This window comes from Aspergillus sydowii (assembly GCF_001890705.1).
Source record: "Aspergillus sydowii CBS 593.65 unplaced genomic scaffold ASPSYscaffold_6, whole genome shotgun sequence".
Lineage (NCBI taxonomy): Eukaryota > Fungi > Ascomycota > Eurotiomycetes > Eurotiales > Aspergillaceae > Aspergillus > Aspergillus sydowii.
Window position 1 is genome coordinate 1432265 of NW_024467864.1, and position 14620 is coordinate 1446884.

Consider the following 14620-nt stretch of genomic DNA (forward strand, 5'->3'; position numbering starts at 1 on the left):
TTGTTTGATGTTGAAAATAATGAAGGATGAATGAAGTCGCGAATTCAAGATCAACCTCGGTCGCTGAACTGATGATCGTCTGCCTCGGCACATGAATCTCTACTCCCCAATACATGTTATCACAGTTTGTATATTTAATAATTAGCAACTACGTGTGCTAACTATGGTAGAAAATATAAATAATAACCCAGTATCCCAACCGAACAGTCGGCGACACTAGTAGTTCGAAGAACCAATAATCTGAGCCTAACTGGCTTGTCTTACCATAGCAGCACATCCTCTGTTCCGGAAGCATCATGGCTACAGTCATGGGACATCTGTAAATCAAAGCAATTTGCGGAAATCAGAAATCGCCTCCGGAGACGATCGGAATTTAACCTTCGTCCTTGCTCTCCCTGGAGAACCCTCCCTGCGTCATCTCTGCCCCTCGCGTCCTCGCAATCTGTACGCTGGCTCGCGAGACCGGGGTCGTGTGTTACACAAACCCGATACCAACAGGTGATTGGGTGCTGAGGGTTGGACATGGTTTGATCTCGGAAAGCTCGGCTGCAGAAGTTGGCCAGTATTGTGCGAAAGAGTCAATGGTGGCTGTCTATGACGCTGTATGATATCAAGGTTGAATATCCTTTATCGGACTAGTTACAGGCTTGTGGTACATATATTAATTTTTTTATGGATTGCCGATGTCATCCCAGTTTCAGTAGACTTGATCGTTTGAAGATGGCAAATTTGATATTTTAGAAATGCAAGATGCCGGGTATTAATAGGTATTAGTACAGATCTAGGCGTCTTCATAATAACCCTCGTAGCGGGTTAGAAGAGACTTAATAGGACAGAATAACAGAACTGCACCGGCAAGCATCGTGCTCCCCCATCCATAGCCAAACGTGTCATACAAAGCCGGGATGGTCGAAGGCAGGAACGTGCCAAGGACGCTTCGCAGAACGGTGCAGACTGCAACTGCACTGGGGACGTGCGGCCCAAAGTAATCCGTCAGGTATTGCTGCAGGGATACGATGGTCCCTGAAGCCCCAATAATGGTGATGTTGGCGCCGAGGAGAGGTATCACCCAGTGCATATGGGCCTGTGCGGACCAGCCGTAGACTAGGATCCCAAACGCGATAAGGAGGACTTCGAACAACATAATGGCGAGGCGGTCCTGCGGGTTGCTAGCGCCTCTTTTGACGGAGCGTTTCTGGAAGACTCGATCGGCTAATGCGCCGAGGACGGTGAAGCCAAAGATGGCGCCGATGGTGGGACTGATGTAGCAGTATCCGATCTGGGAAGAGTCGAAGCCGTACTCGTCGCCGAACAGCACAGGTATGTCTGACATGAGGATGTAGAAGACGACGAATGCCATGCTCGTTTTCAAGGCGGAGAGGATAACGACGGGGGACAGCGTCGCGAGCTTTACGGGGCGGGCAAAGGCAGTCTTGAATGCGTCCCATTGATTAGATCGAGAGCCTTCTGATTTGGCGTGCTTTCGAAGGACGGAGGGGTCGGAGGTCTCCTCGAGGACGAACATGGCGACGACAGTCTGAACAGTGGCCTGGTGTCACATTAGAAGGGAGTATAGGGTTAAACACTGCAACGGTCTCACCACGACGAACATGGCCCAGAATGCACACCTCCATCCAAATCGAAGCGTCAGTTCACCGGCGACAATCGGACCTAAACCAGTCAGTCATGTCGACACTGCATCACTGTCATGTCGCCTACCGATTGCACTTCCCTAGAAACTCTGGTCAGCAACGTGAAGAGCATCCTTGAAGAATGTCAGATGTACATACCGAGACCGGTGCCAAAGCCCATACTGCTATGATTTTCCCCCGTTTCTCAGCGGCCACCAGATCGGCTATGAATCCGCCTTCCAGGACAATCGGGATGCAGCCGGCCATTCCTGTGATCACTCGCGCGACCAGGAGTGTTGTGATATCAGTGCTCAACGCACCCACTCCCAGGGAGAGCATGAGCAGCACGTTGGAGACGTGCATGAGTGGACAGCGGCCCCATAGCTCGCTGGCGGGGGAGACGACGAGAGGCCCGATGGCCATCCCGATGACATGGACGGAGATGAGGAGCGGTGTGAAGGCTGGGTTTGTGATCTGGAATTCACGGACGATCTGGGATGCGCCCGGATTGACGATGCCTGTTCCAACAGCACTGTCGATGACCCTCGTATTAGCCTGGCCCTTCTGGCCCTTCTTTGGATGGAAAGAGCCTACTCGTTGAAAACGGCAAAGGACACCACTCCCAGCACAGCAGCCTTTTTCGGAGTCGACCATGAACGTGGGGATTCCTTGTAGTCTGTTGGCTGGCTCTCCAGCAGACTTTGTGTCTCGGTGGCCTGTGGCGTGACAGTCATGGTGGTGGTGGTGGTGGTGGGATGGGGTAGTTTCGCAGAGAAAAGGCCATGCCCGGGAGATATATGATTTCTGGGCCGGAAGGAAATGGGCTGAAGATCAATAGTCAGAAGATCCTGCAGCCACTGAACGAAGCAAGGGCCGCCATCAGCCCTTGCGGAGCAAGTCTTTTGCCCACGGAAAGTCGGAACTGGAGATATCAACCACACCGCGTCCAATCAAGCCCAAAACGTGATGGCAATTGCCACGGCGTCACACAGCGAAGCAGAGCTGAAAAGACCTCTCAGTTCGAACTGGCGGACAAAAAGCAAATACAACCCCAGGACACTCAGCCGTGGCGATCTGCGCAGCCAATCCCGACAGTGGAACCGGCAGACAGGTTCGCCCACGGCTGCAAGTCGACGAGCCCGGATCGACCGATCTGGGCCACTTTATTTCCAGAAGCAGGCTCTTGCATGATCCTCCTGCATGATCCTGACCTCCCGGATTGCCGCTTCGGGCGGAGGCTTTTCCTTCGTCCTTGCCGCTGCATATCAGACATTAATTTGGTGCCAGGTCTCATCCTCATCCTCCTACTCCATATCAATTATAATCCCGCACCCGATCTGCAAGGGAATGTCCGAGACAGCAATTTGTCGCGGTACTGAATATTTTTAAAGCTGCGAACCATGACTCTGTCTCGTCTCCGCCCGAAGCCTGTGTCCGTGGTCGGAATACTGCTGCCACTCTCCGATGTAACGCTATCCGTTTCCGGATCTTATCTCGTCGCACTGTCCAAGCCATATCCATAGCTCATGATGAATGATGATACAGTGCAATCAGGTACCAATTGGCGATCGCAATTACTACTCAATGGTACACATACCCCTATATATATTCAATTTCCCTCTCAGCCGACCGGTGACGGTCCCAAGCATAGAAGTATTTAGCCGTCAAATAAGCATCCGAGAACAGGGTTCAGCCTCGAAGCAGCACGAGCCCGTCAATTCTAGACTATTCCTTGGATCCGTCTGGATACCGAGCAAGTGTTTCAGCTTGGAGAGGTTCTCTGCTCTGTTCAAAGCACCTTGTTCATGGAGCAGGCCAGTGCGATAGCTTTCGTCTGAATTGAACTGGCGGTGAGTATACTGGAGTATCTGCTCGGTACTTGCGATCGCCTCATATCGTCCATACATGCACGAATGCGCTCCACGTACCCGGCCAAATCTCGGTCGTGAGCTCATCGATCGATGTCCTCTGCCACATATTTAAGCTCATGGCACGTCCCGTCCATGCACACCTTATTTTGCATCTGCGAACTACATGAAGAGGTACTTCGATGCACTAATACCTCCGCCTCGCGTACCTGCTGATCGCCCTGCCGGCGGTACAATGCAGAGTGAAAACTCGCGTCACACAGCGTCTGGATATGGACGGCGGGATATGTCTGCATATAGCGATACGCCATGGCATCGTCGGACATCACCCAGACATATTCTGCCATCGCATGAACCTCGTAGTATAATACCCTATTTCTAGGTTTGCGCCAGAATATATAAATAGCAATACCCAGCTTGTATTTGCATAGATAATTAACTAGCTTAACTATTTGTGCACGATTACATAATCTTATGCAACTGGTACAATCTCCCTCCATTTCCCCAGTTACGGAGTACTCCATCTCTATCCCTGATTGAAGCTTTCAGTATGTCAGGCACAGCGCATTCATGCTCGGTATGCTGCAAGACCTTCTCAAGCAAGGGCCATCTCCGGCGCCATGAAACAAGTCGTCCGTACTCCCCTACACTCCAATCGCGTAACACTAATAGATGGAAAGACACCCAATCTCCCGTACACTGTCATTTCTGCGGCAGGGGATATACAAGACAGTATGTTGAACCAGTAATATATGAAAGCAGGCCTTTTTAATATTATATTGTATAGAGACGTCCTCCACCGACACTTCAAAACCTGTCCAAAAGCCAGAAACAAAGACAACATACCCGGTCGAAACCCACCCGGTCGAGTGCGCAAGGCGTGCGATCGTTGCGCTACACTTCGAGCCGGATGTAATGGAAAGACGCCATGTTCTCTGTGCCAGCAGGCTGGAATCAATTGTACCTACCAACGCGTGAAGGCGAAGGCGCAAACTGGAGTCGACGGAGTCGACGCAGAGAATGACTCACAAGACAACGTCGTCAGTGCAATGCCCCTGCTAGAGAGCTTCTCCGCTCCAGATACTCGGTCTGCTCGCAATGTCGCCCGGATTATTTCCAAGTTTACGGCCCCCGACTCGCGCAGAGATATCTTGGATCAGGATCCCACCCTGCCGAGCTTGGAGCTTAATGGCCCTGAGCTCGCGGCTGGGAACGAGTGGGATGCGCTGCTGAGTAGTTTCTGGAGTATTCCCCCGGTGGGTAGTTCACTGTCCATGGGGGATGTCTCGAGCATTGACCCAGAGATGTATCAGGTCGCGTCTAGGCGGCTGATCAATTACCTTGTCGATGTGGACTCTACGCAGCGCGGGTTTAATATGGACCAACTCCATACATTCTTTACTGCAGAAAATGTTCAACAATCCATCGCCGCGTACTTCCAGAGTGTACACCCCCGGGCTCCGATCGTCTATCTGCCAGGTCTCGACTTGGAATCTGCTTCTATACCATTGCTTCTCTCGATGGTGCTCCTCGGCGCGGTTTGTGGGCAGTCAGATGAGCTGGCAGGGCTTGCAGCAATGTTCTGTGACGTCGGAGAAGATGCCGTGTTCGAGAGTGAAATCTTTCAAGACATGGTGTATAGTCCGCAGCAGACTGCATATAGACACGATAACATCTCCGACGCGGGGATCCAGTGCGTCCAGGGCGCCATGTTCATGATTCTCATTCAGAAGTCTTGCACGGATTTACGCACCCAGAGGCGGATTCGAGTCCAGCGATTTCCGGCCTTGGTATCTGCTGTGCGCGCGTCGTGTCTTACTGCGGCGCGGCATGAGGAATCTACGGGTAAAGACTGGGATACATTTATTCGCGAGGAGATCTGCTGTCGGCGAGTATCCTGATAGTATGGAGACTTACGTATATTAACCTTTGACAGACTTATGAGCTTTATCTGTGTTTTAGACACGTACTTTGTGATGTTCTGCAATCAGCCACCATGTCTCCAGCCCATAGAACTATCTTTCCAACTCCCCACTGAGTCGAGAAACCTGGATATAATGAGCAACTCGAGCATTCGAGGTCCGGAAATATTTCACACCCTCCGTCAACCCCCCTGTCTGAACGAACTCTCCCAGAGCATGTTCAGCAAGACATGGCAGGCCGACCCAACTCTAGTGTCCAATCTTGGTGTCTTTGACATGTATATTATGGCGTGCGGTATGGAACTCTCTTTGTATCCAAGAGTTATGAAACTGACAAGAACAGCATTCCACCCCATCTTGTTCAGCTACCAATCCAACCACGCCTACACTGCAAGCACGATCTCGACCATTGAAACAGCTCTTAACCGATGGGAAGCTTTTTGGGAGAAGCTATGCAGCGCCCACTGGAGCTCAGACGAAATGTCCCGCGCCGACATCATGATGTATGCTCCAGAGATTTTGTCTCTCGCCAGGGCATATCTCCATCTACCAATCTCCAAACGGGGCGGTATAGCGAGGGACTTTACGCTTGATCTACGGCGGATTCTGAGGCCACGATATTCGGGACATTTGATTTAGCAAGTTAATCATACGCGGTTATAGCCTGGCTATATATCCGCAAGACGCTGCCAATTGCGCATCTAAACAATACGACTTTCCAGGGTGCGGGCTTCATCGCCGAATATCGCACGCCGCGTGCCGCTGGTAAGTGCCTGCGCAGACAATAAGCCGGCGCATTTATTAGCAGATTTTCCAATCGCTGCGTTCACCCTGTCTTACTGTCGTTCCGTGGCTTTGTTGTTGCATCTCTTCGGGCCAGTCAGTGTCTATCCTACCTGCCACATGACCCGGTCGTCTGCAGGTAAGATTAAGTCCAAGACTTCAGATTGGCCAGTCAAGCCCGGAGTGAACGCAGGGTATAAGCATACCCCTGCCAATGAACTACAGATGGTACTACCGCAAACTTCGATATCACCAGCAGGAAACCCTTCCCTCTGGACATACCAAGCCTAAATCTCGCTGCTCAATTCCAAGTCATAACCCCACGAGGAGCTTAGCGGGATTGAAGCCAATACCTGTTCAGGGACTCCCCTCACCAGGGCTGTGTATTTTTGAGAATTTCGAGATGGACAAATGAGGAGCTACCATGGATCTTATCCCAAATTTATCCAAAGTTCAGGGCACGTCGTCATCCGGCACCGTTGAATGGTATTCCCCTTGATATTGGAAACTTCAGCCACAAAGAGCATATGTCCTGTAATAAGAGAATCTTCTAGACTTAATATCTGGACAGCCCACCCGGGCTTTCCATCTTCTCTACTTTCTGTCCTATTTTATAGACTGTTGAAATCCGAATTTAACGCAAGGGCTCCTGAAATTGATAGTATTATATTCCATTGACCTTTAATTATATACATCTGAGCCATATATTTCCTTTGCAATACAAGGGCCAATATCAGGTTGGCTCCACAAGTCCATATATACAATTCTCGCCGTACCTTACTGCCAAAATGCCAGCACTGCCGAAGCACAAAGGCTTGAACCGAATACAACCCACGCCGCGCGCGTACTGCTCCGCCTTCCCATGAACAGCCCCCGGTCGAAACTCAGATGCTTCAGCCCGTTGAAAAAGTGGTACGTGAATGGAATAGAGACGCCGAATTTAACGGCCACTTTTGCTGCGAGTGGCAGTGCGCCGAATGCTGATACAACTGTTGCAAAGTCGATTGGTAGACCCAGTGATGGGCCTAGCAGATATAGAGTCGCGAATCCGTATAGACTGCCGGAAAGGAGCAGGCCTGTTGCGCGGTGCAGGATGGATGCTAGTGACTTGTACTGCCATTTGTAGATTGTCATGTGTGGAGAGACTGGGCGGTTTAGTCGTTGGGCGACGAGACGGTCGTTTTTGTTTTGCGGGTGGATTGTTTTGATTTGGATAGGGGTTGTACTCCTGCCGGTGGATAGATAGGTTCTGCTCGTTCTGTTGCGATGCAGGATTGGCCTGAGAGCGTATGTGCAATGGTATATGCGATGGCGTGTCGTCGCTATTAATTTATTCCGTCGTAGATTAGTTGTTTGTTGGTGTGATTTAGAGTATTGTTTCTGTATACTCACCTCGCAGCAGGGCTGGCGACGGGGATGGCATGGTGGTAGGTATGTCCTGGACAAGAACGTTCAACGTGTCAGTAGTATCAATTAATAGTATCTTTTTCCAATGAACCATCTTTTGGTTAATGCGGCATCAGGAAAGTAAATAAAGGTTCTATCCGGAGAAAACCCGCAATCCGGAGAATACCCACAGGCCCACATCATGGCGAATAAAGGTAAATCCTGCACTGCGACTATACGCATTTCCAAGGCAAAGAATTCAAACAAATGTTATATATCTAGTATAGTATCACTCTTGCTCGGTATTGATTCACTGATTTAATAGGTGCAGAGGTCCTTGGCCGTCGAATTGTGGGTGGCTCTCGCCGCTAGATATAATGCTATTCTGCGAGATCCTTCTGAAGACGCTGGCAGGCGGGCATTGGGTTACCTACTAGACGTTCGCAAGCTCGCTAAACTTACCAATACCGGAAGACCATATGCAATGTGTATGCGGATCTATGGAGCGGTTCGAAGCGGCCTCAGTTCAAAATCGATACTATGGCAGATCTGGACAGAGACACCTGTGGAATATATATTAGGGTTGAATTCGTCTTCTTTCAAGTCGCGGTTTGTTCTGGAGAAACTGAAAGCGGAGAACGAAGGCTGGTCTGTAGTATGCATTATAGCGTGCCGTCGCAAATCCGCACGGTTAAGCTGTTAAGTGAAAGTGAAACCACGAAGCTACTGTTCAAGCAGACTGCAAACTCAAGACAAACCTGACCAGAAGTTGGTGCGTGGGGATTGTAACTGATGCTAAGCATGGCAGGTTCTATGGTCGCAGAAGAGAAGAACCAAGGAAAATGCAGGACGCATTATAGCGTAAATATGGAAATTCTGTCTGGTAAAGATGCATAAAACCGCTCCAATATTCAACTCCCATTAACGTATTGGGCTGAAGCTTGATACTGCGAATGGTACAATCTCTGTTGCTGATATGGGGCTGGTCTTTATCGTCGTGACTTGGATAGTAACAAGCTGTTATCCAGAGGACCATGCACTATTCAGACACCGTTACACTTCTTTGTTTACACAAGCGGTGAGGGACGTTGCAGTGGTCATGAGCTCTCAAGACAAAGGAACCCTAAACACGACGACGTCTCGAGGACGCAAAGATTGGCGTCCCCACTGAATGGAGGCCACTCTGAGGCGATGTACTTCTGGAAGCCAGGACGCAAAATAGTTCACAGCCAATAATGCGTGCTGAATTTGGGAGATCGATTACCCAACTTTGAGAGCAAGATCCGGTGAATATGCACGGATGTTCTCTTTATATCGTGTAAAATGCTGCTCTTTCCCCGTCATTGCATTTTCGAGGCATTCTTTCATTTACAGTTGATGATAAACTGTTTACTTTTCCACCGCATAGAATTGCAATGTCCCCTATTCCGAGTACAGCGGATGCACTGGTAGTCGGCGCCAGCTGGGCAGGGATCTGGAATCTCCACCTCCTGAAGCGCCGCGGTTTGAATGCGCTACTCGTAGACGCATGCGAGGACGTCGGCGGCACATGGTGCTATACTCGGTATCCAGGGTGTCGCGTTGACACCGAGATCCCGCTGTACGAGTTCAGCGACCCGGATATATGGCGGAACTGGAGCTGGTCGCAGCGGTTTCCGGGCCAGAAGGAGATCCAGGCGTACCTTGCTTGGGTGACTGATCGGTTGGGGCTGAGGGGGAGTTTGGTGCTTAGGACCAGGGTTCAGCGCGCGCAGTGGGATGAGAGTGAGAATATGTGGGAGGTGTCTGTTTCTGAGGAGCGAGTGTATCGCGCGAGATATCTCATCCTTTGTACCGGGTATTCCACCGTTCCGTATATGCCCAAGTTCAAAGGGGCGGAGCTATTCCAGAATACAGTCCATACATCTGCATGGCCTGACGATGCCGAATGGAAAGGCAAACGCGTCGGTGTGATAGGAAACGCAGCAAGCGGGCTGCAGATAATCGAAACGCTAGGCCCGCAGGTTGCCCAGCTCACTGTGTTTCAGAAGACACCGAACCTTGCAACGCCTATGCAGCAGAAGCAGTACTCTGCTGAGCAGATGGCCGAGATGAAGCGCGACTTCTACCCTGATATGCTTCGGCAGCGCAATTCGGTGACCGGTTTCTTTGCCTCGCCAGACCGTGCTACTTTCGACGACAGCCCAGAGCAGAGGAGTGTCTTCTTCCAATCTCTGTTTGATAGAGGAGGACTGGCGTTCTGGTTTGGGGGATATTCTGACCTCTTAACATCGCGTGAGGCCAACATGGAAGCATACAATTTCTGGCGTGACAGTGTCCATCGTCGCGTCTTGGATAAAGTCGTCGCTGAGAAACTTGCCCCGGAAAAGCCACCCCATGCTTTTGGCACGAAGCGGCCATCGCTTGAGCGGTCATATTTTGAAACATTTAACCTGCCGCACGTCCAGCTGGTGGGTGTGAATGAGAGCCCGATCCAGGAAATCACCACTCAGGGCGTGCGCACGAGCACCAAGCTGCATGAGCTTGACCTCCTAGTCTACGCCACTGGTTTTGACGCGTTGACTGGTAGCGCCCTGGCCATCGATATTGTGGGTGTACATGGGATAAAGCTAGAATGCAAGTGGGACGTCAGGGCAAATGGGAATGGGGTCTCGACTGCGCTGGGGCTGATGACTGCAGGCTTTCCCAACTTATTCTTTCCAATGGGCCCTCAGGCGCCGTCGGCGCTTGGTCTAAGTCCGCAATTGGCTGAGATCCAGGGCGACTGGGTTGTCAATTGCATCGGCCACATGCAGTCCAAGGGGCTAGAAAGGATCGAAGCCACCAGGGAGGGAGAGACAGAATGGAAGCGAGAGGTGATGGCCGCTGCAGAGCGCACCTTGTTCAGCGAAACCAACTCGTGGTATATGGGCGTCAACATTCCGAACCGCAAGAAACAGCCTCTGTGCTATTTTGGGGGCATTGGGAGGTACATTGACTGCATCCAGCGAGCAGCCGGTGCTGGATATCAGGGATTCGCTCTCTCGTAGCGCCAGCCTCGTGCACTGGCCGACTGAGCTGGTTAGCTGCATGGCTAGATGGGCCTATTTATGGACTAATTTAGTCTGCAGTTCTGTCTTACGGTGCAGCCAATGGTGACTTCTGAGGCTGAGTTCTGTGCAGGCCAGTTCGTCGAGGTCAACCTCATCAATTCGTATTACAATGCAGTATATGGCAACAGGATCTTGGGATCTACTATGTAACAATTCCATCAATGCTACCTGTAGACTAAAGACGACTTGGGCGTACTGGATAGCAGTGATGCTGACAGCCTCAGCCCGTCCGGCTTAGAGTCTGCATATTGTCTTTATTTTAGCTTAACTTGGCGCGCCAATCATGACTATCTTTGGGCTCGATTTCTGCATCCTCGTGCGCTGGTCCAATCAACCGGGCTGCTATCGCACCCGTTATTCAGGTGCGATTGCGCTGCAGCAGAGTAGCAGGTCTTGGGGCGGTTTCAATTATTTAGAGCTTGCTGGCGCTTCTAATATGGAGTCCCTGGGAGCGATAATAAATTCCTCCTGCCCGTGAGCTGCATGTGGTTGTATCTGCCCCTTTTCTTCGACTCTGCATAGCGTCTCCTTTCTCGTACGATGTCTTTCACCAGATATGAACTGATTGCCTTCTAACTCTTGCAGTCAGCATGAACAACACCAGCACCGACGGTAACTGCGGTTCCAACTCCGACACCAACGCGACGTGTCTGGGCTCGACCTACGGCGACTGCTGTTCGTCAAAAGGATACTGCGGCGAGACATCCGCGTACTGCTCCGAAGGATGCCAGCTGGAATTCGGAGAGTGCGATGACGGCAGTATCCAGAGAATCAGCACCACAGGCAGCTGTGGCTCGACGCGGACCAGTAATGTCACCTGTCTGGGAAGCACATACGGCGACTGCTGCTCGAGCAAGGGATACTGTGGAGGGAACTCCAGTTACTGCGGCTCTGGGTGTCAGTCGACATTTGGAAGTTGCGGTCTCGACTCTACACCGAGTCCCAGTGCCAGTTCCAGTGCAAGCCCCAGTGCGAGTGTTGTTCCAGCCTCCGACTCCGACGGGCTGAGCAAGGGTGCCATTGCGGGCATCAGTGTCGGCGCTGCAGTGGGTGGTCTGGCCATAATCGCGCTGCTGCTTTGGTTTTTTATTCGGAGAAGGAAAGCAATCCCCGATTCCCAAGACGAAAAGACCGACTTCAAACCAGATGTTTCAAGTGGGCACGAGCTGAATGGGGCTCAGATGCACGAAATGGAGGCAAAGGGGCCCACACAAGCTCCTGCTGAGCTGCCTAGTCATTAAGTCTATTTCACTTTCATATGACACGGTAGTGGTAGTCGGTAGTACGGTGCTAATCCCTACGGACGGAGTCTTCTTCCTCCTCCTGCTGGTCGTTCTTTTCCACATGGGCAGAAGCCTCGATCTCCACCCTCATTTCCTCCAAGTCCAACGCCAACCGTTTCACCCGGCACAACTAAACAGACTGTGCGGCATCCACTCCTGCAGATTCTGCACGAGGCGCCCCACGGTTTCACTCGGTTTCGACTTCGAGAATGAAGATGCAAAGATGCGCACGCGATACACTTGCGATCAGCCCTGCGTCTCTCCTGCGAAGTCGACGTATGCGGTCGCTGATGCGCACGGCCGGTTGTCTGAACCCTTTGAGCTAATATTGGAGGTTCTCGAGAAAGGATGGGGTTCGATGAGTTATAATGTGTCAAACAGTTCAGTGTTGGTCGCTTCGTCGTTAGACAGTCCGAGTATTTATAGACACAGCGATAATATGCATATTCTTTGAAATCATCCGAAGTCTACTCCGTAGGACTAAGGAAAGCTGCCATAATCCGAGTCAGAGGTGTAAATTAAAATCCAACATAGCAGTCTGTTGTCCGGTTAGTCTAGGGTATACAGCCAGTGTAGCGGAACGAGTCGTGAACCAGATCAGCAGCCAGATGTGACGATCGTACTGGGCCAAGCAGATGGTCGTGGAATGTTCGGGAATCGGCTTCATGCATATGCGGACACTAGTAAAGAGATTGTTCATGGTGTTTTTATATTGGTGGCCGATAGCATTCCAGTACAGAGTAGACAGAGCACAGCTCTCTAATGTTTCTGGTTATTGTCGAAGCTGTCTGTGTGTGATAATACAGTTGAATAGTTGAGCCGTGTTTATTTACTAAGACAGTTGGCTGTATTGGCGTTATCGTAGTATATACGGAGTGCGATCAGAAATATATATATTAACAAGAGCATCAACACCAACACCAACACCAACACCAACAAGAAACAAGAAACTGTCGATATTATCCACGAACAAGCAATTACGATAGATACAGATACATGAGCTGGTTGAAATTTCTTCGTAGATAGTTCAGCAAATATAATCTCATGTATTCTCCCTGCTCCGTATACTCCGTACTGCTGCATCGCTATCCTCGTCTTCATCCTCATCGCGATCGCAGCAGGGCCATGACGCAAATATCCCAAGACAATGACGACAGAAGACCAAAGAGGAAGGTCGTCAACACCAATTACCTATTACGTACCTAGACGCCCTTTTCGGGATGGACCTGGGACGGGGGATCAACAATGCAGACGCACAACATGGCACATGCCGAAGCAATTCGGGACTTGGAGCTGATCGTGAACGCTGGATGCGGAACCAGGGGAGACTCTAAGACACTAACACGAACCATATGCCTAATGCGTATACTGCAGACTAAGGAGAATGCCGAATTTATGGGGAAGGGCTCCATCAGTATCACCGATGCGATTCAGGTCTTAGGGCTTCAAAGCTCAAACGGTGGGCGTGAGAGCCGGGCTGCAGATTCGAAGGAATAGTTTATCGCGCCCCATCCGCATCGTCCAGGCCATCGATATCACCTTCTACTGCTCTTGGAAGGCATGGTGGCGCTAAGGGCTGCTATCTTGAACTATTTGGCGCACTAGGGACAGCTTCAGCGGACGGAGTCACCGACTGTCTGGTTCGGCGGGCGATCAGGAAGAAAAACAAATACGGAGTACTCCGTGCTCCATGCAGGTGCCGATGAAGGGTTTGCACTTTGCGACTGACTGAGCACGAAGCACTCGTGTCTTGGTCGATTCTTCCAGCCGTCCAGTCCATCCCTGACAAGCATCATGACTCGGCCTCTAACGACTTGACACTGACAGGACGCGACAGACTGCAGAATGCGCCACGAGGAGTTTCGTCATCTAATCAGATGCCAGAGAGAAACTACAGCGGAGATGCACTATCGAACCTTGCTGGCTTGATGTTGTAGACGGGGTGGGGCGAGTCAGGGCACATTTGTCAGTAGTGGATGCGATGTTCAGCAGTCATAGCACCAGCACAGAGTCATAGCAACAGCACAGAATGGATGCAGGAGTTTGACCAGAGAACTTTGAACTAGACACTGTTTGACCACAAGACTTTGAACTGGACAATTGTTTGACCAGAACTGTTTCATCGCGTTGGTCGAGTACTGAGTAGTGTATGAACCTGGAACAATGGCTGTCTCGAACTCTCGATCGCAAGCTGGTAGCTACTGGGGCTGCGGACGACTGGGGCGACACTCGTACATTTAGTAAACACTGGATAGTAAATTAGTTAATTCCCCCTGGAGATCGCACGGGCTTGAGATGCACGAGCAGTCGGGCACGATGCAATCGAGTCAGCCAGCCACCAGTCACGGCGCGTTCCAGACGGCACAACGTGTCCCACGCAGGAGCTCGTGCGGCCCAAAATAAAACAGGCGGCGTCGATTGGGTGTTTCGGGTGTTTTGACTTGCGTCAGAGTTTTGCAGAGTGGGCCTGGGTGCCGAATTGGAGAGATCGCAGGTCAATAGTCTGCGATGGCCCCGTTTAGCGCTGCCGATCGAGATATTGCACCACGATATGGATCAGGAACAGATGAAGTGGCGCCGTGGGAACCGCGGGTGGGAACACATGGATCAAGGAACAGACGGACGGCTCGATCTCGCACGAATCACGCCTTGGAC

At 51.0% G+C, this 14620-nt stretch overlaps 6 protein-coding genes across 6 annotated transcripts; 3 read left to right on the forward strand and 3 right to left on the reverse strand.

The window, feature by feature from the left end:
* Positions 1-781: 781 nt before the first annotated feature.
* Positions 782-2365, reverse strand: ASPSYDRAFT_90510 (uncharacterized protein; the record flags this gene model as incomplete). The annotated part of the gene is made up of 5 exons (XM_040852348.1): positions 782-1549; positions 1601-1671; positions 1720-1732; positions 1791-2163; positions 2226-2365. The coding sequence occupies 5 exons, from the start codon at positions 2363-2365 to the stop codon at positions 782-784; spliced, it is 1365 nt and encodes a 454-aa protein (XP_040702142.1).
* Positions 2366-3265: 900 nt separating this feature from the next.
* On the reverse strand, positions 3266-4137 carry ASPSYDRAFT_1048220 (uncharacterized protein). The gene is made up of 2 exons (XM_040839812.1): positions 3729-4137; positions 3266-3676 (listed from the first exon to the last, which is right to left on the reverse strand). The coding sequence occupies exons 1-2, from the start codon at positions 4021-4023 to the stop codon at positions 3522-3524; spliced, it is 450 nt and encodes a 149-aa protein (XP_040702143.1). The 5' UTR covers positions 4024-4137; the 3' UTR covers positions 3266-3521.
* Positions 4114-6239, forward strand: ASPSYDRAFT_1048386 (Zn(II)2Cys6 transcription factor). The gene is made up of 5 exons (XM_040839813.1): positions 4114-4131; positions 4180-4755; positions 4813-5387; positions 5436-5716; positions 5765-6239. Exons 2-5 carry the CDS (start codon positions 4252-4254, stop codon positions 6058-6060), a joined length of 1656 nt encoding a protein of 551 aa, XP_040702144.1. The 5' UTR covers positions 4114-4131; positions 4180-4251; the 3' UTR covers positions 6061-6239.
* A 742-nt stretch (positions 6240-6981) lies between these two features.
* Positions 6982-7627, reverse strand: ASPSYDRAFT_32388 (succinate:quinone oxidoreductase subunit C; the record flags this gene model as incomplete). The annotated part of the gene is made up of 2 exons (XM_040844975.1): positions 6982-7526; positions 7597-7627. The coding sequence occupies 2 exons, from the start codon at positions 7625-7627 to the stop codon at positions 6982-6984; spliced, it is 576 nt and encodes a 191-aa protein (XP_040702145.1).
* Positions 7628-9005: 1378 nt separating this feature from the next.
* ASPSYDRAFT_58815 (flavin-containing monooxygenase) lies at positions 9006-10619 on the forward strand (the record flags this gene model as incomplete). Its single annotated transcript, XM_040849592.1, has 1 exon — positions 9006-10619. The coding sequence occupies one exon, from the start codon at positions 9006-9008 to the stop codon at positions 10617-10619; it is 1614 nt and encodes a 537-aa protein (XP_040702146.1).
* Positions 10620-11272: 653 nt separating this feature from the next.
* Positions 11273-11923, forward strand: ASPSYDRAFT_90514 (uncharacterized protein; the record flags this gene model as incomplete). The annotated part of the gene is made up of 1 exon (XM_040852349.1): positions 11273-11923. One exon carries the CDS (start codon positions 11273-11275, stop codon positions 11921-11923), a length of 651 nt encoding a protein of 216 aa, XP_040702147.1.
* Between the last annotated feature and the right edge of the window lie 2697 nt (positions 11924-14620).

Coding starts and splice junctions, on each gene's coding strand:
- ASPSYDRAFT_1048220 (XM_040839812.1), bottom strand. CDS start 4,023: ATGGAGTACTCCGTAACTGGGGAAATGGAGGGAGATTGTACCAGTTGC. Junction 3,677..3,728: donor TTTTCACTCTGCATTGTACC/GCCGGCAGGGCG, acceptor AGTGCATCGAAG/TACCTCTTCATGTAGTTCGC.
- ASPSYDRAFT_1048386 (XM_040839813.1), top strand. CDS start 4,252: ATGAAAGCAGGCCTTTTTAATATTATATTGTATAGAGACGTCCTCCAC. Junction 4,756..4,812: donor GTTTCTGGAGTATTCCCCCG/GTGGGTAGTTCA, acceptor GAGATGTATCAG/GTCGCGTCTAGGCGGCTGAT. Junction 5,717..5,764: donor CATGTATATTATGGCGTGCG/GTATGGAACTCT, acceptor TGACAAGAACAG/CATTCCACCCCATCTTGTTC.